Here is a 27,644-nt window from a genome sequence, read left to right as displayed (position 1 = left end):
TTCTTCCTTTACAAAAATAGTCTAACAGAGGGATTTTTGTCTTTCTGACTCACTGGTGTACTCTGAACATACCAAGAAAAGTAGCTGAAATTTGCAGATTTTCAATAATTTTGATCAAATTAATGAAAATAACAAATACGTGAATGAACTTGAACTTATTTATCTTCAGTGAACCAGCTTCCCTTTCATCATCTTAGATAGCGAAGGATAAAAGAGAATCGTAAGTTCTAAAAGAGAGGATACCACTTACAGTATTCCTCTCTTGTTATCTTCAGCAACAGATTTTTTTAAGTTGCTGTTCACACTTGTATTCAAGCTCATATTGAAGTCTCATAAATCCTTTCCAAGCCTTTCAATTTCATCAATAAGATAGTCAACATCTGCTTGTCTTGTGGCAGGGTTAGAAAAAACCATTCGAAAAAAATTTACTTTGTCCCCACATGGCTGGTAGCTTATCATGGCTGTGCCTTCCTCCACCATCTGTGCTTTAATCTTCGGAGCAATCTGCGTGTAAATGTAAATATTATTAAAAGGTAATTTTACAAGTATACGCTCTCCCACATTCGAGATGGCTACATAACTATCATTAGTTCGGAGTAAATAGCAGGCAATTTAAAACTATCAGGGATAATTTTTAAGAAGAGGTTTCGTACAGGAAAAAAGAAATACACCCAGCATGTTCTATATTCATACTCTCATTATTTCATGATTCACAATGACCAAATGCATAAAATAATATAAATGTGCTAGAATGCATTAAGGAAGGTTGTATGACATTTTGCTTATATTTATATGGCAATTCAAACAGAAGTATCTGAGAAAGAGATGAGAGGAAAGAGGAAATGGAAAAATAGCATATTTTGGTATTATAACTTTCATTATTTGAATTATTGTACTCCATCTTGAGTTTTTCTACAAGGTCACTGTTTTGCAGCAAAACACAGTTTCTTTGTAAATTTCACAGAACCAAATTCCGTCTGTGTAATGGTCCTGTATGGCTCTTCCAACGACAGCACACAGGTGAGACTGGATCACATTAGTACATTCTTGGGTTATTATTATAGGACAAAGTGGCGCTGACTCTTGGGAAAGCCGGAGGAGGGCATTCTAGAACTCTTCAACCCGCTCCTCTTCTCGAAGCTTCTGCTTCTGCACAGTTCACTTTTAAAATGCTGCAGATGCTATCCATGACTTAACTTCCCCATAAGTCTTATATAAAGAAGCCGATGCATATGTATTTATCTCCTTTGTAGTTGGACATTTCATGTAGTGTCCTTCCCTATTTAATATTTTAGTTAATCAAGAAGATCATAAAATAATAGATGTTATTACTGCCTGCAATATTTTAAGGAATTGTTTCATGGTCTTCCCCTTGCCTCCCATCCAGGAACATGTCCCTAAGAGGGACAGCTCTCTGGTAAATGAGCTGTATATCCCTCAGGGGCCAGCTTGCAAGTCTGTGTCAGTATGTGCCTCACTGCTCTCAATTGGTAGTAACTGCCCTCGTGGCAGACCACACTTACAGATTTAGAATAAACTATGAAAAGTTTCACTTAAAACTTGCCCTAAACCATAAAGTATTTAAACAAGTGGTAGTAGAAGAAGCAAGAAGCAAAACAAAACAATCTTTATTTTTGCTTGGGACTTACAAGCCCAGTGAAATTTTGATGATAGAAAAAGTTGAAGCTCTTCAACACTGATATCAGAGTCTGTGTTCAGCGTATGCTAGGGTACCTCACATTACCCAGCGTAAGTGGTTAGGAAGTTGGCATAATTCAAAGTAAAATGTGTATTTGTGATGCGTGCTTAAGATTGGTTAAAAACTTACAATAGGTCTATGTGATAAATTACGTATAACAGTGGTGATGCTTTTTATTTTAACATAGATCCTTAAGGTAAGGATGAAATATCCCCCTTGCTATGATATTCATTTGGATTTTTTTTCAGTATTATTGTTCATTGTCCTCTAATAAAATCTCACATTCTTGCTCAGACGATCTTTTGATAAGTATTTCAAATTTTGTAACACTTCTCCAACTACCTCTTCTATTGCTGTTAGGAATTGTGATTATTTATATTCTTGTCTTCTCTCCTACTAAGCTTTCTTAGCCAATTTAGGACTGGGATTCTGTCTAATTCATTTTATACCTCTAACTCTTATTGGAACACCTGCTATGCATTAGTTGATGAACGGATTAGGCAAAGAGTAGGAAACTCAGCATATTGCATATTAAGCACTCAGTAAATATTTTCTAATTATATAAATTATGACTGGATTAATTTGAAAAATGACTGACACGTTGAGACTGAGCTCATCTCTACAGAAGTATTAAATTAATGGCTTGGGACCACATGACCACCATGTATAAGCCAATCAAACTAACCAGACACATTATTTAAAAGGCAATATTAAAATTAAAAATAACACACACACACACACACATTTACCTTTTGGAGTTCTTGATCTCTTTCAAAACCTTTTGGGATACGTTTAAGTCTTGGTGGAAAATACCAGAAGCAGACATTGGTGAACTCAGGCTAAATCAAACATAAAAATTTTACAAGTATCCTTAAAACCTTACCTAATTCGTTAGGTATTTCAGAGGTATTTTAATGAATTTCATTGTTAATTAATTTTAAAATGGTTTTTTAAGGACCGAATATATGTCAAACATTAGAGACAACAGAAATCATCGCTGTCCTCACAGAGTGCCCAGTCTGGCACAGGCTCTTGCTGTCTTTCTTGAAAACCTCTCCTACCACAATTCTTGATGATTTCCCTATCTGTGCAGGTCATTCTTGATGTGCTGTGATCTATCAGTTCCCTCAAGGATCTTCAGCCACTCATTCCATGACCATTCCTCAAAATATTTAAAGCAATAATGCTAGTTCCAGTCTCATATTTGAGAAAGGTCATTTGGGTTGAAATATGGACAATGGATTAGAGGAGAGAACAAGTGAAGAGAGAAGAATATTAGATATTAGAATATTAGGCTATGATAGTAAGTCAGAGAGAATGAAGAGGACTTCGCTAAAGCAGTGGCTGTGGGTACAGATGGGAGGGTTACATTTCCAGAATCTTCAACAGATTTTTAACAGATAATTAACCTCTGCTAGCCTTTCAAGATGAATTCAAGTTTTCTGGTTTCAGTGACTGGATGTCTTTCACATAGATAAAAAATGTAAGAGACCTTCCCTTAAATTTAAGTTCATTTTGGAGGGGAAAATAAACGAACAGAGGATGTATAATTAAAAACAAAGAGACTTTTGGGGGCCTGGGTGACTCAGTTGGTTAAGCGTCTGACTCTTTGATTTCATCTGAGGTCTTGATCTCTGGGTTGTGAGATCCAGCCCAATGTGGGGCTCCACACCAGGTGTGGAGCCTGCTTAAGATTCTCTCTCTTCCTCTGCCCCTGCCCCTTCCCCTCCTCTCTCTCTCTCTAAAAAAAAAAAATAATAATAATAAATAAATATATAATATATATAAATATAAATAAATAAATAATAAAAAATAAATTAAAAAAACAGACTTCTTTACTTCTAGTTTCTACTTAAGATTCCAAGAGAGTCACAAAAATTAAGACAATAATGTAGTCAGAGGAAGACAATTTCGAAGACAGACAAAGCACATTTTTTTCCTAACAGCTGTTCTTAATAGCATGATTTCATGCCATTGGATGGTTGAGTGGGGCTTGGAGAGGAAAATGGACATAATGCTGGCAAAAATCTCAATTTTTTCATTAATATCTGCTTAGTGGCTTAATAATGATCTACCAAAGATTATCATAATTTGAAGTCCACTTTCTCCTATGATCTACTGTCCAGAAACCCAGCTACATATTATAACATATAAGAAAAAAGCTAGAAACAATTAAATTACTCCTATTCTGTGCCAGAGAAATAAAAAAAGCAATTATAACCAAATAGTTTTGCCTTAAAAATGAAAATATTGAATATAATCATCAAATAAAAGTCTCTTGGACCCTTGACTTATGAGACATAAAATTTAAATGAAACTGGTTTTAAAATCTAAATGATTTGCATTTAGATAAGATAAAATATTTGTGATAATTGTTAAGTTTACTTTTTAAATTACCTCGGGTAAGATTCAGGTAAGAATACTCAGCAAACAAAGTATAAATCCATTGGAAAAAAAAAAAAAAGACATCCTTACCTCTGCATCAAACACAAGCTTAAAGTTGTCTTTTTTCTTCAAAATCTTATAGAAGCATTTTGCAAGTTCCATATATCTGTTGATCTGTGCCTCAAAGCCACGGGTTCCCTATAATAAAAAAATAAAAAATAACAAAATTCGATTCAAAAGTAAGTTCCTTTAAATTACATTGAAAAAGTTCCTGAAATTGATTAAAATTATTTAAATGTACTTATTTAAATAAATAATGTGATCATTATCTTACTACTAGTAGGTATTCTCCATTATCACTTCATTTTATTTCCAGATCCTCATCCCACTTTGATCCCTACTGTCTGTGAACTTAAGGCCAATTACTTAGCCTTCCATACTTCAGTGCCTAAATCTACACATGTTAGCTAAGTATTCTGACTTGTATTTTCATCTGTCTTGTATGTCAAGCAAATTTTTAAAAATGACATGTGATGTTATGAGGAGTGGGAAATACTACAAATAAAGCCCTTGGCATACTTGCCGGCAGAATGTATTTAAAAATTAACAACTGTTGAGCTTCTGCTATATCACAGGCATATAGTCCAGTACTTTATACACTTGGTTTAATGTACTTTTAGAAGAAGCCTATAAGGTGGGCAACCGAGGCACAGAAGCATTGTCTAGTCTGTGTCTCCACCCACCTTCTTTCCCTTTTGGTGATTTCTGCTCATCTTGTGGTATTAAACGCTATACAGGGAGTGACTCTCCCACTAATGTTTTCATCTTAGACCTTCTCTCTGAATCTCAGACTTATATATTCAACTGCTTATTCAACTCTCCACTGAGATGACTAACGAACATCTCAAAATGACATGTCCAAGACTCAACTCCTGGGGCGCCTGGGTGGCAGAGCGGTTAAGCGTCTGCCTTCGGCTCAGGGCGTGATCCCGGCGTTAAGGGATCGAGCCCCACGTCAGGCTCCTCTGCTATGAGCCTGCTTCTTTCTCCCACTCCCCCTGCTTGTGTTCCCTCTCTCACTGGCTGTCTCTATCTCTGTCTAATAAATAAATAAAAAATCTTTAAAAAAAAAAAAAATAAATAAAATAAAANAAAAAATAAAAAAATCTTTAAAAAAAAAAAAAAAAGACTCAACTCCTGATCTTTCTACAGAAACTTATTTCTCCCACAGTCTTTCCATTGTCAATAATGTATCAATCTGATCCTCTGGTTGCTAAAGCCCAAAACGTTAAGGCTCTCATATCCTTGATCTTCTGCTTTTTCTCCTAGTTCACATCTAATATTTTGGTAAATTTCATTAGGTTCACTTTCAAAAATGTAATTAGAACCTAATATACCTTAACCAATCCACTCCCCCTCTGCTGGCCCAGTCACTCTCTCCCCCATTACTGAAATTGCTTCCTAACTGATCTCTTTGTGTCTGTCCATACACCTATAACCCAAGTTGCGGGTACGCACTCACAGTTACTCTAGGGTTCACAACCATATGAAGTGGTACTAGTGAATTCTCAACATCCTCTGTAATTAGGGCTGGCTTCCTGGGCATACGACCTGCGTGGTCACACAGGCTCTATACTCAGAAGGGTTTCATGCTTAATTCTCTGCCATTGTTGTCCTGAAATTCTTTAAAATTTTGCCTTGGACTCCTGTTTGTAAGTAAAGTAAGTAAAGTGTCCTTAATGAGACAATGGATCATGCATGTGAGCCAAGAAGATACAGGCAACATCCATGTCTTGCCACCCTATCCCCACACAGCATTTGCAATGCTCAATGAGCACAGAATTCCACTGGCCCTGTGATATGTGGGAGCTCCGTGACTCTCAACGCAAGTACAGGTGAACACAACTGAGCAAGTGTGGATGCTAAGAGCCCTAGGAGACCACACTTTATGCTCAAACTAGAATGTGTTCTCAACAGAATTTGTTTCTTTCACTCGTTATCCTTTTCAATGCCTTCAATGTCTTTCTCCACAGGAAGTATACATGTATATTTTGTGTAATATTTATAATATATATATTTATATATACATATATATAATATATGTAAAAAATTTAATTACATGAATATGTGGTTAGAACCAACAACTCTCACAATTTTGAACAAACATTCATTTGGAAAAGGCATTGTTAGTATTTGAAATGCTTTAGGATAGGAATGATTCAATATCAGTGGACTGATTTCTTGGATAACCACGTTATCACTTGATATTATGCCAGAAATTTTTCTTTGAGGGCAATCTGGTTCAGGGGAAGCTATAAATAGTTTAAAAGGGAAGGAGAAAAGCTTGCAGAAAAGTTAATAGAAATTTATTGATGAAGAATGTTCCTACTTTTGATTCTGAAGAAATGAGGCCAAGGATCATTGAAGTGACTACCATAGATTTTACTACTCTCCAGGAATTTTCCACATAGAACTTTAGGTGGCATTCATGCATACTGAACTGACATTTAAAAATATCAAGCTATGTGTCCATATTGCAAATGCATCTTTAAGCTCTGTGAAAAAAATCTACAAAGGTTGAATATTAAAGACAATGGCACTTCTAGTTTAAGCTTTATTGGCCCCTGTTAGCCCATGTTCTCCAAAAAGCAGACATCACAATGAGATTAAAGGTGACAGGATTTTAGTAGTGGAAGTAGCTGGGTGGAAGACAGCAGTAAGAGCTGGTTAGATTGCGAGAAGTATCAGACTGTGAAGAAGTCGGACCCTAAGTGAAGGGGAAAGGGAGGGCTCAGTGGGGTGGAACTCCCTAGGCTACCATGAAGTCTGAGGAAAATTCAGAAAGGCCACTGGGGAGGCCTCACACCAAGTCAGCTGTCAGAAGAGCCTTATGCCTCTTGGGAAGGGGAATGCCTTAGAATCCCTGACATGCTCAGTCACTGGCTGGGAGAAAACTTTGGGAAACAGCCCAGGGGCAAATGTAATTATGAATTTAAGAGAAGCAGATGGGGTTTTGGACAATTAAACTCCCTATAGCATTCTCATTGCCAAAACAGATTCATCTTATGAATCCAAAACCAGTCCAACCCATGTAGAAAAATTCATGTAAAAGGAAGATTTGGGGTTATATTTGCTTTTGCATATATAGTCAATGTTTGCAGCATCTTCTATTATTATATGATTTTCTCCTTATTTTTATAACCTATCACAGTATTTCATGTAATTGATTTTATTTATAAGAAATATGAATTTCATTAACAATGGCTCATCTTTCTACCATCAGTGAAGTATTCATTGTGTAATTAGGGCAAAGGAAGACAAAATAGAATTTTTCAAACTTGCAGGTCAACTCCTCCCTTTCAAACCTGCCACGGATATTTCCTGAACTTGATTTCCAGTGTGAGACATGTTTTTTTAATGGGAAAAGCATTTCCATTCCAGTGTATACTGAGTTTTTATGTAATTATCTATGCCCATTGAAAGGGTAATAACATCTTTCTTATCTCCCCAGGAGTGAAATGATTTCTTTCTGGGTTGGAATAGGATAGAGACTTCCTTTTCTCCACCGAAAGATGATTCTTTAGCATTCAGGAGTAAACATGAGCTCTCTCTCCTTCCCTCCCTCTCTCGCAGAGTGGATGTGCCAGCTCATGTACAAGGTTGCCCAACTGCAGGGTCCCTCTCCTGTGGAAGAAATCTCCTTTGCACACATAGGGTGATGTGACATGGAGTCGCCATGTTGCCTTGAGGGGGAACCAGGGTATGGGAAACTGACACTGAGATATTCTCTAAATAAATAGTTGATCTTCCTCTGATTCAGAAACCTTATGTTTACAGGAAGGATGAAGTACGTAAAAATAGATGCTAAATATTCATTGGTCACATCTGTTTTATAAAAGGCCAAACAAGGTGGCCCAAGTACACAATTCTTTGATGGTCTGGCTTAATCGAGGCCAAACATATTGTGTTTATCTGTACCTTTCGAACTTCAGGTCATAGGCCATTAGCGGGTAATAGAACCAGTTAAGCGGGTCATACCAGCTTTTCTTTCAAGGAGAAAGAGTAGAATAGAAAATATTAGAGAATTTCATATTAGAAGGTGTTTTCCTGAAACTTTTGTTTTAATTATGTGTGTGTGTATCTATTATTGGGCCACAACATAAAATGTATTTCTTATTGTGGATTGCATTAAAAAAGGTTAAATGCCAGTCCTTTATTGTATAAAAGAATGGATGAACTATATGATCCTTTTCACAATCCCCTATATATATAATTTCTTTTATCAATGTTTCTATACATATTGAGCACATGTGGGTTCAAGGATACCTGTAGTATCTAGGTGTATTTAAGGTAAGTCAAGGCATATGCCGTGGCTGACAGCTAAGCTTTGGCAGAACTAGCAACGTCTTACAGAATCCGGGAGGTCCATGAGAGTATTTACCTAAATAAAATCTATACAGAATGAGACTGAGGGATATCTGGATTATCAGTGTCTGAGAGATCTACACAAAATTTTGAGCTTTGTGTTTGCAAAAATTTGAACTTGGAATATTTTTTAAAGCAAGTTTAACCAAATTTCCTGGATATTTAAAAATCTTCAGGAAAAGAACTTAGGGAATGCCTATCTTCGAACAGCGAAAATTATCAGTGAAACTCCAAGATGAACTGATGGCTGATTGTCTTCCTGAGTAAGTGATATTCTTGTATCAGAGTGTTGACTGTATATCAGGTTGTTGCTGGGTGACTCTATGAAAAGTGATGTCTCTGGTTTTGTGGTAATAGATTTCTAACAACAACAACGAAACAGGCTTCAAATTATATAGAGGGGTCGGTAATACATTACAGATGGTGTCAGTACATGTCAACGCTTTCATCTGCACAGAACCCAATGTCCATCTTTCTATAGAGGACTGGGAATGGAGTGATAGAGACAGTTTCTCAAAGCTCACCAATTATTTAAGTTAAAACTTACGAATAAGGGGCAGGCGCAGGGTACAGAACATGTCCTGCTGTTGTCATATCTTTGGGGAGACCATCTGCTGACCTTGAGTCCAAGGTAGATTGCACGCCCATGTGATAAATAAGGGTACACATCTGAGAATCTACACTGACTTCAAGTCCAGTCTACTTGCCTATTAACAATTCCAGTGAGTAGGAGGGAAAAAAGTTTTTTAAAAAGTTGCAGACAAGTTTATATTCTTAACAGATTTTTATTTCTACAGTTTGGTAGAGTATATAGTAGCAGTGGAACATGCCAATTTTTTTCTACCTCAGCTGGAATTTAGACCTGAGAAGCCAAGCTTGTCATCGGTAATTAGAAATATTGTGGTTTTCTTGAGAGACATTTAGGAAAATAATGAGACTAAAACTTTGGAAAAGACACCCAAATAGAACTCTAAAAAAATGGAATAGTCTTTACTCTTTACCCAAATGAAGAGGACCTAATAAAAGGGATGACAAATTCCTACCTTTGCTTTCCACATTAACCAGAGCTTAAAGATATCAACATGTCGGCCACATTGAATAGTTTTATCCCCAGTGTCAAAGTTCACATTGTAGGGTTTATCTGGCTGGAAAAGATATCCAGCTTGCATCTGGTTACATGCTTCCAGAAGACCCTAAAGAAGGAATAATATATCTATATGCAGGTTATATACATTTCAATAAGAAACCACCATTATTTATTTCAATTAACTCAGCATTTCTACTTTACATGCACTTTTTTTTGGTTACCTTCATTTATTTTATTTTTTAAAATTTTATGAAGTTTTGTATTTTAATTCCCGTATAGTTAACATACAGCAGTATATTAGTTTTGGGTCTACAATCTAGTGATTCAGCAATTCTGTATGTTACTCAGTACATGAACTTTTAAAGAGAATTTTGTTGATCTTATATAAAAAATATGTTATTTCTCTAGGATTTTAGTATATCCAGTTGTTCTTTGAGTTTATCTGGAACAACAGATGGTGTAATTGGCTTCACACGATTTCTCTATTTTTCTTTAACTTTTCTCAAAGTCCTTGAAGTTTTGCTGCTCTTTTGAAATCACTTGCTACTACGTATTGAAGTTACTGAGAACTGAGGCCCTCGCTCACTTGAACTGAACCATCCCATGAATCAGCCGTTTGGGTGCCAGACAGCAAAGGGCTCTGAGAGTCACAGTAGGTAGAGAATAAGTAATCCGTTCATTTAATTTTGTGCTTCTCCCATAAAAGGTGTCGAAAGAATGGAGAAACGTTTGCTTTGGATGGTTAAGAAGTAATCACTAGAGAAAAGAAATGCTTCCCATCACCCAGTTAAAGAGAGGCTTTTCTCAAAGGGTGTGTGCAGAGAGAGCACAACCAAGGCTAAATCCACGTGCGCTGACGAGTACCATTGACATACGCACCAAGTGTAACTTTTGTACAAGAAGCAAATAACCATATATTTATTATGTGTTTATTATCAACTGGCCGCTTCACAAATGGCATCATTTGAGCGTCACAGAAGACTCACAGCGGAGGTATTACTGTTGTATCATTTCTGTAGACTGAGGAAACAGATTAATATATTAAGCAGTTTTCAAGGTCACGTAACCAAACAGTGATCAATCTGGGATCTGACAGAAGGGCGGTTTGTCTTGGAGTTTGTGGAAACCCAACTTCAAAGGAAAAATCTCACACTGCTTTTTTTTTAGGATAGATTTGTGGAGCTAGGCAAAGGAGCACAATGTGGTGGTAAGAACAGAAGAATTTAGGGGAAAAGGAATAGAAATGAGACCTTGAAAAGAGCACCTTATATATCTATCTATATGTTAGGGGTCCTCTTTATACATGTAAGTATTTTCTTTTTAGTTTACTTCAAACTCCCTTTTAATGTTATGTTGGACAAGAGCTGGAGACTATCTGAAATACTTTAAAACGATAGAGTCAGTATAGGCTTTATCTACTCTTCTCATGTGATGATTAAGCTCCCATTAGTCTTATTTGCCCCAATCTGTCACCTGCTGTGCCAGGGCCGTGGATTTGTGGCGAGCAAGGATGGAAAAGCTCTGCCCCCCTGACTTACAACCTGGACGGCTGGAGGTTGGGTAGGGCTGGACACTAAACAAAATATGGCATATGTGAATGTGAAATTGTACCCAGGATAAATGCTATGAAGGAGTTTCACAGTGTTGGAATATTCTGCTCTAAGGATCAAGGATTTCACTTAGTCTGAAGGTCTAGGAAGGCTTCTGGGTAAAAGTCATTTTCGACTTCAGTAGGAGCTAAACTAGAGAGATGCTAGGGGAGGGTGTGGGAGACAAAGTGGAGTCAGACTCCTGCCAAGGTCATAGGGGATGAGCTGCATGACTCCTTCTTGGAAGCAAAGGCAGGTCAAGGGATATCCAGGGCAGAAAGCAAAAGGAAGCACAAGATGAATGGGAGAGCCGACAAGGGTATGGGCTGTACCTCCCAGGCCCTGTAGGCCATGTCAGGGATTTAAATCCCCATCCTAAAAGTAATGAGAAGTCACTGAATGGGTTTCAATTTTTCATTATGAAAAAGCCATTCTGGATGAAAGAGACTGACATGATTAGCACTTCATTTCAAAAACACACGGCATTTCCTTTCCCTTAAACGATTAAAAAAAAGATATTTAAAATTAGCTTAATTGTATTTTATGTACAGTTATAGCAAAATATATATACTTATAGTGCCTATATGTGCCTTTTCAGCATCAGAAAATATATTCATTAAATATTGAATATACTTGGCTTTAACTGCTCATTAAGGCATGAGTCAAAATGGTCTAATGTGCAAACTTAGGCTTTCAGATGGTTTCATAGATAAGAATCAAATGTTCCTCTTAATTTAAGGCTATACCACAGCAGGCTTATTTTCCAGAGATGACCTTAAAAATAGTGAAAGCTTTAGTAGTTTGCGGATTCTGTTCTCCCTCCATTGACCATCTGTCTTTAGGAATAGACAAAAAAATAAGTATAAAACAGGAAAACAGAAGCTTAACTTCTTTGAGGAACACATGATATGCAATAACAGAAAAAAATGTACTATTTCAGCATACTCAGTATGGGTAAAGAAATCAGGGAAGACTGCAAAACATTCGTTTTTGAGTACTAAACATAAAGAAATCAGAAATCTGAACGTTGAGGACAGACTTGTTAGCAACAGGAAGAGGGAGCAAACTCAGAAACTTCTTGGAGAAAACAAATTTAGTCAAACTATAATATCCAGGTATTGGACACACTGGGGTGGACAGGAGGGAGTAGCCTATTAACCTGCAGGCTTCAAATACAAGGCCGCTGCCCTTTTATTGACGGGATATTGAAGGAATATGGCTGCCATGTGGCCAACTCAACAGTCTGAAGCAGAGCTAGAAGTTCCAGCCTGCGTTGCTGAGAATGGCCTAGGCTAAGAGAGGATAAAGACTCTTTCAGAAGAGGCAAAGTGGGCACTGAGTACTCAAGAGTGAGTTTCTTAAATTCCACATATGAGTGAGATCATATGGTATTTATCTTTCACTGACTTATTTTGCTTAAGCAAGATACCATCTAGCTCCACCCACGTTGTTGCAAATGACAAGATTTCATTCTTTTTTATGGCTGAGAGAGGGAGACAAACCAAGAAACGCGCTCTTAACTGTAGAGAACAAACTGACGGTTACCAGAGGGGCGGTGGGTTGAGGGGATGGGTGAAATAGGTGATGTGGATTGAGGAGGGCACTTGTGATGAGCGCCGGCTGCTGTAGGGAAGTGTGGCATCACTGTACTGTACACCTGAAACTAGTATTTCACTGTATGTTAGCCACGCTGGAATTTAAATACTATTTAAAAATAAATTTTTAAAAAAAGAGTGAGGAGTTCCAGTTAAGGCAGTTTGTAATAAGAACACAGACACTTTATTTTTACATCCAAACTCTTTGGATTGCTGATGAGTAAGAGAAAAAACAAAGCTATAAATGATACTACATAAAACGCATTTGCATTTATGGTAACGACATGGAGATAAGAATTCCTAGGTTGAACTTCATCACTGTATCCCTCCTTGGAGGAGATCATGGGCTTATTTCCTTGTGTAGTGCTGCATTTACTATTGATGAAGACAAAATACACAAACGTAGAAGCAGATAATAATTTCATATAAACCATACATTTGTGCTTTCTATGCTTAAAATATATTGCAGTCACTCATAGTTATCTATGTTGAAATGAGCAACATTTTTGGCCCTCCACTCTGAATATAACAAATGGGCCAGTGGGCCAAATCTGATCCCTGAGAGACATTTTGTTTTTTCGTGGTGTTCTTTAAGAAGTGGGACATGAATGATGAGGTTTTCTATAGACCTCTCACTGCCCATTGCATCATCCCAGATCTTATCCACACACGTCGTTACCACCTGTGCTTACAGTCATTTGGTTCTGTGACACCTCAATGACCTAGTGCTGCTACTTAAAGATCAAGGGGGAAAAATCAGTTTAGGAGGGCAAATTGTGCTGTACTGTGCTAATTCAATGAGGCCATCAATATTTTGGTTTTAAACATTCACAACGAAGCTAGTCTTTACCAAGACATCCATCATAGCACTACTTAAAAATAGAAATCATTTACTTTTTCCCGGATCAGGATGGCAGAGCACTGAAGGGGGACACCCATGAGTTTATGTGGATTCCAGGTCACAGAGTTCGCCCTGAGTGGTAAAACAGCTCCAGTTAGTGTTCAGGGTCTAATGCAAGAGAAGAGAAGCCGAAATAGATTGTTTTGCTCTCACCAGTAACCGCGCACGTCTCACCACTCAATGCCACTGAGTTTATGGGCGTGGTTTCTGGACAGCAGCAATCAACCTCCCCAGGCTGCCTACGGGCACAGATGTGTGTGCTTCTGTTAATGCTTTCTTTTTACATAGCATTGGCGACTTTTTCCCATGTTAAATTTATTTCAAAAGTTGATGAAGCTTTAATTGCGATGTTAGATAATTATAAACTTGGCTATCATTATACTACTTGTAAGAACAATGCATTTTAAAATTTCCTCCTACGAATTCTCATTGCCTATTCATGACACAGTAAAGTTTTTAGGTTTCTAATTAATTCAAACACCTTCTGTATAATTTCCAGAGACAGATAAAAAAGTTGGCATCAAATTTGGCAATACCACAGAAAAATTAACATCTCTACCATATTGTATAACTTTAAATTTGTCTAACTCTTACCAAAGCTGAAGAAAGTTTTGCCCAAAGTCATTGTATTAAATTAAAAGCATCAAAAACTGTGATTTCCTTTATAGGTACTAATTTTAAAATGTTAATAGAGTAATAAGTTAAATCTTCTTTTGATTTAAAATCATGTTTAAAGGGCATCTGGGTGGCTCAGTCGGTTAAGCACCCAACTCTTGATTTTGGCTCAGGTCATGATCTCAGGGTCCTGAGATTGAGTCCCACATCGGGCTCCATGTTCAGGGTGGAGTCAGCTTGAGATTCTCTTCCTCTCCCTCTGTCCCTGCCCTTGCTCACACAAGAGTGCTCTCTCTCTCAAATAAATAAAAATAAATAACTAAAATCAGGTTTAACTATTTCTTCAAACTGATTTTCTAAATTGTTGGTTGAAGAGAGGTTTTTTTAAAGCACTCGATACATCTGTAGCTCTTTCCAGGCTAAGATATTAAGTCTATTTTATTCATTATAAAAATTAGTTTCCAGGGGTGCCTGGGTAGCGTAGTCATTAAGCGTCTGCCTTTGGCTTAGGTTGTGATCCTGGCGTTCCGGGATCGAGTCCCACATTGGGCTCCTCTGCTGGGAGCCTGCTTCTTCCTCTCCCACTCCCCCTGCTTGTGTTCCCTCTCTCGCTGGGTGTCTCTCTATCACATAAATAATAAATAAATAAATAAATAAATAAATAAATAAATAAAATCTTTAAAGGAAGAGAGAAAGAAGGAAGGAAGGAAGGAAGGAAGGAAGGAAGGAAGGAAGGAAGGAGGAAAGGAAAGAAAGGGAAGAAAAAAGAAAAGAGGAAAAAAGCCTAATGGGAGTACGTATGGCTGTGTACCAGGAATACCCAAAATTATGTGTTAAAAAGCTTTTAAAAATAAGAATGTTGAGCAACTGGATGCTTACAAGAGTAAATCATGTTCCTATTTTAAAAAACTAACTGTTGTGAATAAATAATAGAATATCCCATTCATAATAATAAAAAAGATGTAAAGTATCTTGGGTGGGGGTGATTCTCAGGAAATGTACCCAGAATATATAAAGAAAATCAAACAACTTGTGATAAATTACTGAAAAATAAACTTATAAAACACATTTGCAAGATATTTTATATTCATTGACTTTATATTTCAGAATTTCTAAATACATAAAGATTCCCTTACCAGCCAATAACAAATAATAAACAACCAATAAAAAATGGGCAAAGAACATGAACAGACAAATCATGGTAATATAGAATTGGCAGGTGAGAATTTTCAATGATAAAAATACTGATAATATTCAGGGTTAGCACTGTAGATAAAAGCAACAATTAACTTAAAAATGTTTGAAAATAAAAAGTAAAAAATATTTATGAAATTGTAAATCTAGACATTCTTTGAATAAATTATTGTTTCTAGGAATTCATGAGAGATTTTCAAACACAGACTCTCAAATATTTTTATACCATTATATTCATTTAATCATTGTTCTTAAACACTAACATCTAGGGAGAAACCCTTAAGTGTCTTTTAAAATAAAATTTATGAAATTCTGTGACATTTATAAAATGGAAAACTCAGAAGTAATTAAAAAAGAATAAAGGCTGCCTGAATTCATGGGATAAGATTACTAAAACCTATTATAAAACCAAAAAAACTATTAAAGCAAGTTACAGAATACACACAGAATTGATGTGCGTAAAAATGATCCTCAGAATATATGTAATATTTGTCATATCATTTATTTCAGAAGCGTGGTATTCAAGGAAAATGGAAATATATTTTCCCCTTGTAGATTGCTAAAGCAGTTGAATTTTTCTACAAATATTATTCTATTTTCATGTGTAGTTATACTGCAAAGAATTCAATATATTTAAAATAGGGAATATATGTGACAGTCCCACTCATGTAAGACCATATTTAGTAAAGACATTTTAAGAATAGGATAGGATAACTTTGGCGCTTCTCTCATACTAATGGCAGTTAAAATCTATTGAAACTGGGAGAGTATTCTTGCTAAAAATTGGAATAAGACATAGGATTTTAATCTACAAAGCATAATGATAATAACGATTTTTGAGGATATGTTAGAAACATACCTTTCATCACATTTTACTTCAATTACATTGTCAGTTCCAATACCAAGTATTGCTGCAGCTTTTTTTTACTGAATAATGACCCTTGGGCAAAAATGAAAATCGGAAAGGCATTCATTTCTCTGCATTCCATGATCATTTACACTAGTGCATTTGGGGGCACAAACACAAAGCTCAGAATGGGCATACACACCCGTACGGGTCTCAAGGCATATTTCCAGACCTTCATCATGACATCTGTTCATATGAAGGAGGTTGTGACGCCTCTTTCAAGCATCACACAACTCTTCACATGCAGTGGGAGTTCGAATATTCTAGTTCTCCATACGCGCAGAAAGTCGTGTCACTTATAAATCTAGTAATAATATTCTCCAGTGATAAATTCCTAACATTCTCAGACAGTTGTAACTCCTGCATTACAGACACACACACACACACACACACACAGATATGCATATATACACACATATATATATACAGATATATATATATATATATATATACAGATATATATATATATATTTTTTAAGGCGTGAGGCTTGGAGAAATGCATTGATTTTTCTGATGCCTGCAATTCTTAATTTTGACGTTGACACCAACTTTGATTTCTTGCCTCCTACATAACTACTTCCTTGTATCATTCTGCCTGGTGTGAATAACATCAGTACGGTGGAGGTATTCGCGGCTCAAGATCTAAACTTGGACCTGGCTATTTTTAGTTGCCAGGAAAGCACTAGATACATGAAAGAAAAAAAAACGCAGAAATTTAAAACCTTAACTCTTCCTCATTTCAATGGAGAATGCACCAATTAAATAGGAAATGAATTTTTAATCTACATTATGGAAATTCAGCATATTTACTCATTCTATGCAAAAATTATATGGCAGATGATGAAAATGACATTTGTAAAGCAGCATCTTAAGTTTTACAGTAAATGACATTAATTATGCAGCAGTGGTCTCCAACTTGATAAAATGCCTGTATATAATACCATTTTGAGTTTGGTCAGAGAAGCATATCACAAACAAGGAAACATTTCAAAGAAAACCCTGTGTTTCCAGGCACTTTTTATGTGGAATTCTTGAACTGTGATGACTATTACATTTTAATATCACTAATGTTGCTGATGACCAGATTTATTAAAGGGATGAATTGATTTTTTTAAAAAGTAGGGTTGATGCTGTGCACAAGATTGGAACACTAAAACAAAAAGACATCAGTGGATACACTGTCAATATCAGACACATTTGGCTGAGGACCTAGTCTATAAAAATAAGCCTTTCTCTTTAACTGATTCCTTTGATCCTCACTGGGAAAATAAAACATCAATCACATTCTTCTATACCTTCAATGATAAAGAGAATCATTAAGTCTTTATAATTTTTATAGCTTGATTGTTTTTGGTAAAGATAGCACAATGCTTTATATTTATAATCACTTTTTTTGATAGTTTCTCATATTCTGAAATTAAATTTTAATCCTGAATTATCTGTATTGCCAATCTCTAGAGCTTATATTGACTGGAAAGTTGTTTTTTCTCTTTCCAATATCAATATGAAGACCCAGACACAGAGATTACTGAATCTATATATTGTTATAGTGAAGCTAATATTCTCTGACTTCCAATTACTTACAGTTGATCCCAGAAGGCTCTTAAAAGTTGGAAAAATCTAGACTTGATACTTACTTGTTCAGAAACAAATAACACGACGCACGGGAGTGCGGTCATGCCTTGTCTTTTTATCTCTGGATATTGCTTATAACGGGCTACTAATACACCATACAGCTTGGATATTCTTCCACCTATGCAAGAGAAATAGGAACGTTAACGTAATTTCAAACATCAGAAGTGTTTATTGAAATCATGACAATTTGAGAGCTTTCTTAAACTAAAACAGTTCCAAATCACCAACTTTTTCCTTTCCTTTCGTTTCCTTTCATTTCCTTTCGTTTCCTTTCGTTTCCTTTCGTTTCCTTTCGTTTCGTTTCCTTTCCTTTCCTTATTTAAAGATTTTATTTATTTATTTATTTATTAGAGACAGAGAGAGCACAATTGGGGGTGTGGAGGCAGAGGGAGAAGCAGGCTCCCCACTGAGCAAGGAGCCCGATGCGATACTCGATCCCAGGACCCTGAGACAAAGGCAGACACTTAACCGACTGAGCCACCCAGGCGTCCCACAACAACATTATTTTTAAAATGTCTTTCCTTGAAAGTGTTGAGAGAAATGTCAAACACCACAATTCATAACTTTGAGATTTATGGAAATTTTGTTTACAATTACAAATAACACAATAGCTCATGAACATTATCTCTTAAAAATAATAGCACTCATTGAAATATATTTTGAGTGCCTCCTAATATATATTTTATTTAGAGAAATGATTTCTTGCTTTTTCTTACCAGGTACAAATATTCCATCTGCTTCTGTTTCTCGCCAGTCAATAATTTCATACATTTTCTTAAGAAGAATTGTTTCCATGACAGTAAATACTGGAGCTATTTCATAGGTAAACCTATATTACATATATAGATTTCTACTGTGAATCATATAAAATGGAAAAGGATAAATAAAATCATGTGCTAAATAAGGTTATACACATTTTTTGGTATTCTATAAAAAACTGTAGAAGAAATAGTTAAAACTTACATGCTGTATATTCCCCCTTCCAGATTAAGAGTATATTAGTTCTACAAAGATCTACAAAGAAAGTATCATGGACTCCATTGTTTTGTGCAGTAACTGGGAATTTCTTTCCCACCAAAAGGAATTTTGAAAGCAACCCCTACCCCTCAGCGCATACACAATAATCTTACGGCCAGAAAATGCCATTTATATCTATATATGGCAAGTTAGAGAGAGGTCTAGAGCTACAGACAATATTGTGCAGAACATGAAACAGGTAGAAAAAGCCTTTTCTCAAAATCGATTGATAATGATTTTCTACCTAAAAATTGTACTTTGGACGAGCACACCGAAAAAAGGCTAAAAACTCCTGTATTTTCAGTAACCGCTCGAAGCAAGTAGACGGTGAAAGGCAAAAGCAGCATAGGATTCCTGAACAAGAATTCAGAAAGCGTGGCAATGGGACTCCCCTCTGAGTCACACTGTGAGATCAGAGTCCCTTCCACAAAACGAAGCAGCTAAGATGAAAAAGAAGTCTGTAAGTTTTGTCTATACATACCGTATACGGTACGCAATGAAGTACTTACTGTGCGCTCTGAAATCAAAGAGTTGGTTCAGTTATTTTCAAGAAATTCTTTTATTTGTCCTCAAAACCCTTTTAAAGACCGCTGTAAGCGTTGTTACATAGAGACAGCAGTACCGGACACCATTCACGTGCCACTCGAGATGCTCTCACATTGCTCTGTCTCGAAAGCCTCTGGAGATAATTCAGGCCCAGCCACTGCTGTGACCACTTTCACTCAGACACACTCACAACCCAGCAGAGATTCGCCTCCCACCTACAAGGCAGGCGCTAACCTCCAGCCTGGGGGGGGTCGCCTTTTGCATCCAGGCATGACAAGCCATGGAATCTTCTGGGAGTCCCAAGAATGCCCAACCATGGGGGAGTTAACATCCCAGTGCAGTCCTTTGGCCATTAGAGAGCTGGTGGCAAATCAGTTCTGTCCCCTTGTTCCCTGCAGATAAGACTGCCCTCTGAAGCAGCCGTTTACGGGAGGGCACTGCCTCCCAGACGATGGAGCGTTCTCTTCTGTTCATACTAGTGGTGTAAGCAGGTCTATCACCTCCCTCATGTTGCTCTCTGCCCTGTCCTGACTCCCTTCATCTGTCCTCAACCCTGTTCTTCAGGATGGCGTGGCCTAATAAAGTCGTCATGCATAAGCTCTTGCTAGGGGCCCCACACGGAGACCCAGTAATGAAACTCATTGCCTCTGAGAATTAAGACTCTAGTTCTAAGAGAAACAAAGGAAGCAAGCCTTATACACTGGTATTTCAACCGGCTCATTTCTGCCAGCACATGCTGTGCTAGCTTCCACATCTACCCACGNGTAATGAAACTCATTGCCTCTGAGAATTAAGACTCTAGTTCTAAGAGAAACAAAGGAAGCAAACCTTATACACTGGTATTTCAACCGGCTCATTTCTGCCAGCACATGCTGTGCTAGCTTCCACATCTACCCACGTTACCTCTCCGATGCTATCTCCGTGCCATGGAGTAGGCATCATTATTTTCAGACAACAGAGACTCATTTAACTTCCCAGCACTGTACAGGGTAGAATTAGGACTGGAGTTTGGTTCTCCTTATTTCCACCTCGCATGTGATCTCAGAGTATGGTAAGAGATCTCCGTTCATTAAAAAGGAAGAAACTGAAGGTAAAGGAGACTCTCTGAAATCCCTTCTCTCTTCATGGCCCATGTGTTCTTTCTACTCTTCTCCTGTATTTGCTTCAACAGAGAATGATTAAGTCTAATAACCATGGGATTCTAAACAATGGAGTAAGATTTACAAATTAAGTCTTATGTAATCATTAATATAGCAAAGAAACATAGTCTCTCCAAAGATAAGGTGTTTTTAGTAACATATTACTCTGTGCATATTTCAAAGTTCATAATCAAGCAGTGAAAATTAAAAATAGCAGTAGCTTGTGTAAGCCATTGATGTTTGCACTTCATACCTATAAAATGCTGATTCCTACCATGAGCCATGCATCATTAAAACCCCAATGATCATTAAACAGTTAAAGTAAACCTTACTTTTTCCACATCGCAAAGCAGTCTCTCCTCATAAACATTTAGTTCTTGGTTTTAAAGTTTAAATTCCTGCCAGCTCTCTCTTTTGATTGCTAGTTAAATTATATTAACATTTGACACAGACCGTTCCTTTCAATTTCATACCCAATCATTTCCCTGTCCTTTTAACCTTGAAAAATATTGCCCTAAAATTAACTTGACTTCAAAACACGGCGGCAGCAGATCTAATTTGTATATGACCAACGGTTCTGCTGTGGCAAAGGTCAAATTTTTAAAGAGTCACATTGGAGTTGGATTTAGATTTCCTTTAGAAGTTTACTTTCTTCACCTTTGATCAGATTCAGGTTCTAATTTGTATTCAGGCAGCTTCCCATACACTCGTGTGTGTCTTGGGCTACGGGATGCTGTGGGCTCTCTGGGGTAGTGTTTAAGTGATTCCAACCCTAGAACTGGACTCACAGTCTGCACACTAGTAACCCGGACTGATCAACTGACCTCTACTCCTCACCAAGGAATTCAGATCCTGCCAGTTTTTGGAGACTGGCCAGAGGACTGGATGAACCTCAAACAACCTCACCCAGGGAACATGGAGCAGCTTCTCCGCATTTCTCACGGGGTACGGACTATTTGCTTTTGATACGGCAAGCATCATGTCCAGCAAAAACACACAATCTACACCTTCACTCTCGCTTTCGCATGTCTCTGAGGCTCACGTTCCTTGGCCCAGAAGGACTCTCACATGTTGGTATTGGCGGTGGCGGTCAACCATTCCCCGGCGAGTCCGACCACATCTAGGCCACTGGAGAGCTGGTTAAAAAACCGAGGGTGTCCTAGAAAACAGATAAAACTACAAATGAGCCAAAATAAAAACACGAGGCTAAAGAACAGTTCAATTTTCTAGCAGTTTCTCGGTGAACAGGTATTCAGGGATCACGCACACATAAACTAACTATTTCATCCAGTAAGCACTACTGAGAGCTCTCACAGGCAGGGCCAGTGCTCAACACGGGGGTCACGGTAGTTAACAAGCTGGACGGAGCCACTGCTGTGCAGATCTTACTGACCAGTGGAGGCAAAACACGAATGTGTTCAACTGCAATTGTGAAAAGCACCACAAAGGAAAAGATCGGGATGTTATAAGACCATTCCTGGGGGGCCTAAGGCGGTCAGGGGAGCAGGAGAGACAAGCTTTAGAGAAGGCTTCTTGGAGGAAGTGATCTTTCAGGTAAGATCTAAAGTTAGCTTCCAGACAGAGGGTGGAGGAGACGTATCATGGGTAGGAGGAACAGCTTGGGAGAAGTCACTGAGCTGAGAAAGAGCTCATAAGCTTGGGGGGAGGAACCCATCCTGGGTGGAAAGTAGAAAGACCCAGGCCGGAATGCATGAAACCACCTCAGTAAGTGAGGAAGGGACCACCTAAACCAAATTAAATCATTTTTTCTCAAAACCGCTTCCACGTTTTTTGGACTGATATTTTGGACTGATGTTCACAATGATTTTTTGAAGTTTTATATTAATAAAGAATCACCAAGCATTAGTTGCCACACTGAACATTCTATATCCAACTCATTTTAAATTAATTGCCTCCTTAGCAGCTTGACACTTGTTTGACAACATAGCTCAAGGATGGCTTGCCTCACAGCTCTCTGCAAACCTTTTCCCTCCAGTCACTCTCCCACCGGCAGCACCCCTCCCACAGCACCTGCATGGTTTTTAATGCGTAGGTGCTCAGTAAATGTTCATTAAATTGGAAGGAACGGAATGCCTGGAAGTTGTGGCTGCGTTACAGAGTGTTTCTTTCTATTATTTACTTTTCGCTTGCTCAGCATCTTTGCTTTTTCCCTCCGTGCTTGATACTGGGAAATAAACGCAGGGAATGGGCCCCTAGAGACTCACCTACACTTGCGATGCCTAAGAAGGGAAGGAAAAAGAACTTGATTTACATCTGTCAGAGTGCTTCCCAACTGCCCTGCTGTTTTTCAGGGCAATTTTTTCTCTATTTTTATTTCTAACTAAAATTTATTTCCACTTCACATTTACTTTATATGGATGACCTTAGTCTTAAAACATGCCTTTTATTTCAGAATCCTATGAGGCTTTCTTTTTGCCTTATTCAATAATATTTTTCTAGTTGTAAATATACTATATGTTATATGAGTGCATAGAATAGAAAACGATACATACAGAACAGGAATTTTTATGCGTATATGTAGAGAAATTATCTACATAGCTATCCAAATACTCATAATAAATACATTTGGAAGGGATAACTTAAGAATGTATTTTTATAAATAGGTAGTTTTATATGTGTTGTGTACATCTGAACACTTTCACACAGAGTTTAAAATATAGTTAAATATAATTGAAATCGTATAGAGTATATTATTTTGTGGTATGTCTTTTTAGAAGGATTAAAATTCTGTGAGAAATTCCCCATGACTTTCCTGGGACTTTAAATGGTAACATTGCATAGTATCCTCTCAAAGGATATCCAGTTTATATAAATGTCAAAATGAGTATACTTTTTTTGGTTTTTATTATTAAAATTGATGTAGAAATGAGCATTCTTAAATATAAGTCATTTTTGTTTGTTGGCATGGTTGATCAGTTTGGTTTGAAGAGTAAATATTTGTGATGCGTAAAATTTCTGGGATGTCAAAAATACATTATTTTAAGTGTGCCTCTTTCCAAAGATTATGTTGTTTCCATACATTATTTAGTATACATTTAAGATTTTAGAGAAAAGGGTCCATAGAGCCTATTCAAACAGTATTAGCTCCTGAAAGTATCATTGCTTTTAGTGGTTAAGAATAAAGTTACAATAAAATTAATCAGAAAACACAATTTCTAAAATATGGGAGGTATATATACATAATTATACATATATATTTTTCTCTATATTTTATTAGATATATATATTATTAAATATATACATATATTATCTATATATTTTATTGATGTAAAAGGATAATCAATTGAGCATCAATAACGAATATGACCAAATGAAATAGGTAAGTGAAAATAAGTTAAAATGGTACATTTAGTTGCCATTGGGATATAACTTCCCAAACAAAACTATTTTTACTTTTCTTTGTTAATAAACAATTCATATATGATAACACCAATCTGAAAATAAACTAAGACAAATAGTTTAAATAAAAATGAGTAAAACTGGACCAGTTTCAACATACACATAAACTTAAGACTACTCATTACATCTCCAGTTCAAGCGCATCAATTTGAAAATCACCTGTTTTAACACCATATTTTAAGGTATCTGTACAGTCAAAAAATAATTGCTCCGAAGATTCAGGGTGGTCAGACAGTTCTAAGTCTAACCCATCCAAACCTTCAAGAAGTTGATGAGGATGATGAAAGTCCAGTATTTTACTCTTAACATCAAAAGTTTTTTTGATGTAATCCAGAAGAATATTTACTACTTGTAGCAAAAAATATTTTGTTAAATCTTTACTATCCTTGGATGGCAACAAATCTAGAGGAAAAAAAACAGATAAACAGCCAGATCAGTAACTAGAGTACCAAAGAAAATCACCATGGGGATAGAGTTTTGATCATTGGAAATTAAAGATATTAAAAGGCCATGTCAAACAACAAGTAGCATGTGTCCAAATCTTACTTATAATCTTCATTCAAAGTCCCACTGGATAACAATTTTCACACACACACACACACACACACACGCACACACACACATACACAAAGCCATTTTAGATTAACGCCATTGGAGTAACTGAACCTTCAAGATGCCCCAGGTAGACCTTATTATATTGTCTTGTCAAAAAATGAGCTGGTAGTTGAACGTTTAAAAGTAAATTAAAGCATCAAGGGTCGCCTGGCTGTCTCAGTTGGTTAAGCGGCTGATTCTTGATTTCAGCTCAGGTCATGATCTCAGGGTTGTGAGATCCAGCCCTGAGTCAGGCTCCGGGCTGGGCATGGAGCCTGCATGAGATTCTCTCTCCCTCTCCCTCTGTCCCTCCCTGCATGAGCGCTCTCTCCCTCTCTCTCTCTCAAAAACAAAAACAAAAAAACAAAAAACAGTTAAACATCAGATCTTTAGGAAATTACAATTGCTTCAGTAAGTAAGTAGATGACAAAAAAGAATGAAAGAATGAGACAAATAACATGTCACTGACATCCATACCTGAAGCATAAGCTTTTGAAAAATTAGTCGTTACATTCTCAGTCTGAGCCTCTTTTGTCACATTTTTCTCAGTTGATTGAAAAGTATGACCAGAACTTTTTCTCATCTCTTCCTTATCTAAGTTAAAAAAGGAAATATTTTGTGATTATTTAAGCATGCTGATAATATGCATTTAGCGCTTTTATCTGTAAATAGATGCTTTCAAGAAATTCATAATCATTGAAATTCTGATTTACATCCACAGGTGATCTCTGGTGGGTAGGTATAAACTGGAGCGAAGCATTACTACTACTGAAATTATGTAAGGCTCTTTTATAACCAGATAGAGAACAAATGATACAATTTGTGGTTGTTAGTTTCATATTAGTTTAGTGTACAGGATTAAGAATTTAGTAATTAAGACCTTTCATGTTTAATTATAAATAACAATGCCTACTTCATAATAAGATCCCATCATTAACATTTAACAATGCGTAATAATGTCCACTATATATTAAGAGCTCTAAGTGCCTTGCACACATTTTAATCCTCACAATAAGCCTACAACGTAATCCCATTTTCCCCCGTATGCGGATAAAGAAACAAACTTAAAGAAGTTAAGTAATAGTAATTATCCTAAATCTAAATAATTCTAAAATCTCACATGTATTGTTCTATTCAATCCTCATAACACAGGGTTATGATATAGATGCTATTATAATTAACAAAAATAGCTTATGTGGTAGAACTAGGATTTATAGACAGATGTTTGAATCCAAAGACCATTAAGCTATCCTTTAAAAATTAGTACGTCCTGAGGTCCTCTTCAATAAAAATATTAAACCAAACAACCAATCCAGCAAACAAGTCATTCTTAAGTATCTTTTAATGTTCTGGGCAATGTGGGGGGGAAAAGGAAGTATAAACTATAATTCATAATATCAAGGTGTCTGCCTATAGTTAGACAGAAAATATGAAGTAATCAGAAAATAATTTCTAGCTAAATTTTGTAGTTTTGATTTTATAAGCTTAGTGGTATTAAATGCTTCCAGTTTTAATAGATTTTTCTTAAAATAAAATAAACCAATCCCTATATATTTCAGGTTGCATTTTTTTTCAGACTGTAACAAAATCAATTTGGTTTAGTTTTGATACAGTGTTTAAGCAGTTTAAAGTCTTTATGTATGACAGATAAAAATGTTCTATTAGAGCTTTCTCCATAAAGAATAAAAACCTGATATATGAAAAAACTGCAAGACAGAAATTACAGAAATAGGAGATGATTTGTAAAGCATGCAGTGTACTTAAAAACAAATTTCCATATTACATAATGACCCTGTAGACAGACATATATTAGGTTAATTCTTTGTAAAATTTTTTTCTAGAGGAAAATTGCTTTTTAAAGTTTCACCGCTCTACAGAATGAATAATAATAACATAAATAAATTCTAAAGTAACTAAAGTTTTAGAAGCATAACTCCTTTTAAATAATTAGTGGAGGGACGCCTGGGTGGCTCAGTCACGTAAGCATCTGCCTTCGGCTCAGATCATGATCCCAGGGTCCTGGAATCGAGTCCCACATCGGGCTCATTGCTGGGCGGGGAGCCTGCTTCTCCCTCTGCCTGCTGCTCCCCCCGCTTGTGCTCTCTCTTGCTTGCTCTCTGACAAATAAATAAAATCTTATAAAAAAATAAATAGTGGAAACAATTACAAGAAAAAGTGAAATTTTAAAAAATCTATGTTTATAGAGAATATGTTTATGTTTATAGAGAATGTTTATAATGTTTATAAAGAAATGTTTATAAAGAAATGATATAAAAACCAAGAGTTGATATACTGGCATAAGAATTATCCTCCATTAATAGTTCAACTACACATTGAACCTACAACCTAAAACTATGTTAAATTTATATTTAATAACAAAATGACTGTTTTAAATATGTAAGTAAGACAAAGACTGCTAATACGTTTTTGTCAAAATATGTGATATATGATTAACATATGTGATTAATAATCATATAAAATAAGACTTGTTCGACAGTCTGCACTTTTTGACAAGTAACACTCAAAATCCCACTCTTTCAGTTAATAATAATTGCCACTGAATTCCCACTTCTCACAAAATTTCCACTTACTTGTCAGGCTATATCCACACTCCTTGACATCCATGTTCTGTGAAAAAATAGTATCTGCTTTCAAAGACTACCTGGGGCCAGAGCGTGCTTTTATGTGATGGAAAAGAACCTGAACATGAAAGGTGTGTAACTGCTGTAACTTATAACACAGACTCTCTTGAAGCCCTGTTTATTGATGGCACAGAAATCTGAAGCAATTTCATTATTTGTAAAAAGGGCAGGGAGACAATGCTTTTATCTGTTTAGAGAATTAAACAAAAGACGATTGCAATGTATTTGCGTTCAAACATTATGGCTTTTTAAAA

General features: G+C 36.5%; 1 protein-coding gene across 1 annotated transcript; it reads right to left on the bottom strand.

Moving 5' to 3' along the window:
- Nucleotides 1-330: 330 nt before the first annotated feature.
- On the bottom strand, nucleotides 331-27,373 carry LOC100484402 (glutamate decarboxylase 1-like). The gene is given in 14 exon segments (XM_034642210.1): nucleotides 331-504; nucleotides 2,449-2,538; nucleotides 4,175-4,282; nucleotides 9,553-9,702; nucleotides 13,675-13,753; nucleotides 13,856-13,920; nucleotides 16,322-16,414; nucleotides 16,416-16,430; nucleotides 18,035-18,150; nucleotides 18,749-18,861; nucleotides 21,803-21,893; nucleotides 24,314-24,556; nucleotides 25,226-25,342; nucleotides 27,340-27,373. Coding segments are annotated over 14 exon segments (1,488 nt in total).
- Between the last annotated feature and the right edge of the window lie 271 nt (nucleotides 27,374-27,644).

This window comes from Ailuropoda melanoleuca, chromosome 14, assembly GCF_002007445.2.
Source record: "Ailuropoda melanoleuca isolate Jingjing chromosome 14, ASM200744v2, whole genome shotgun sequence".
Taxonomy (NCBI): Eukaryota; Metazoa; Chordata; class Mammalia; order Carnivora; family Ursidae; genus Ailuropoda; species Ailuropoda melanoleuca.
This window is presented reverse-complemented; position numbering and strand designations above follow the sequence as displayed.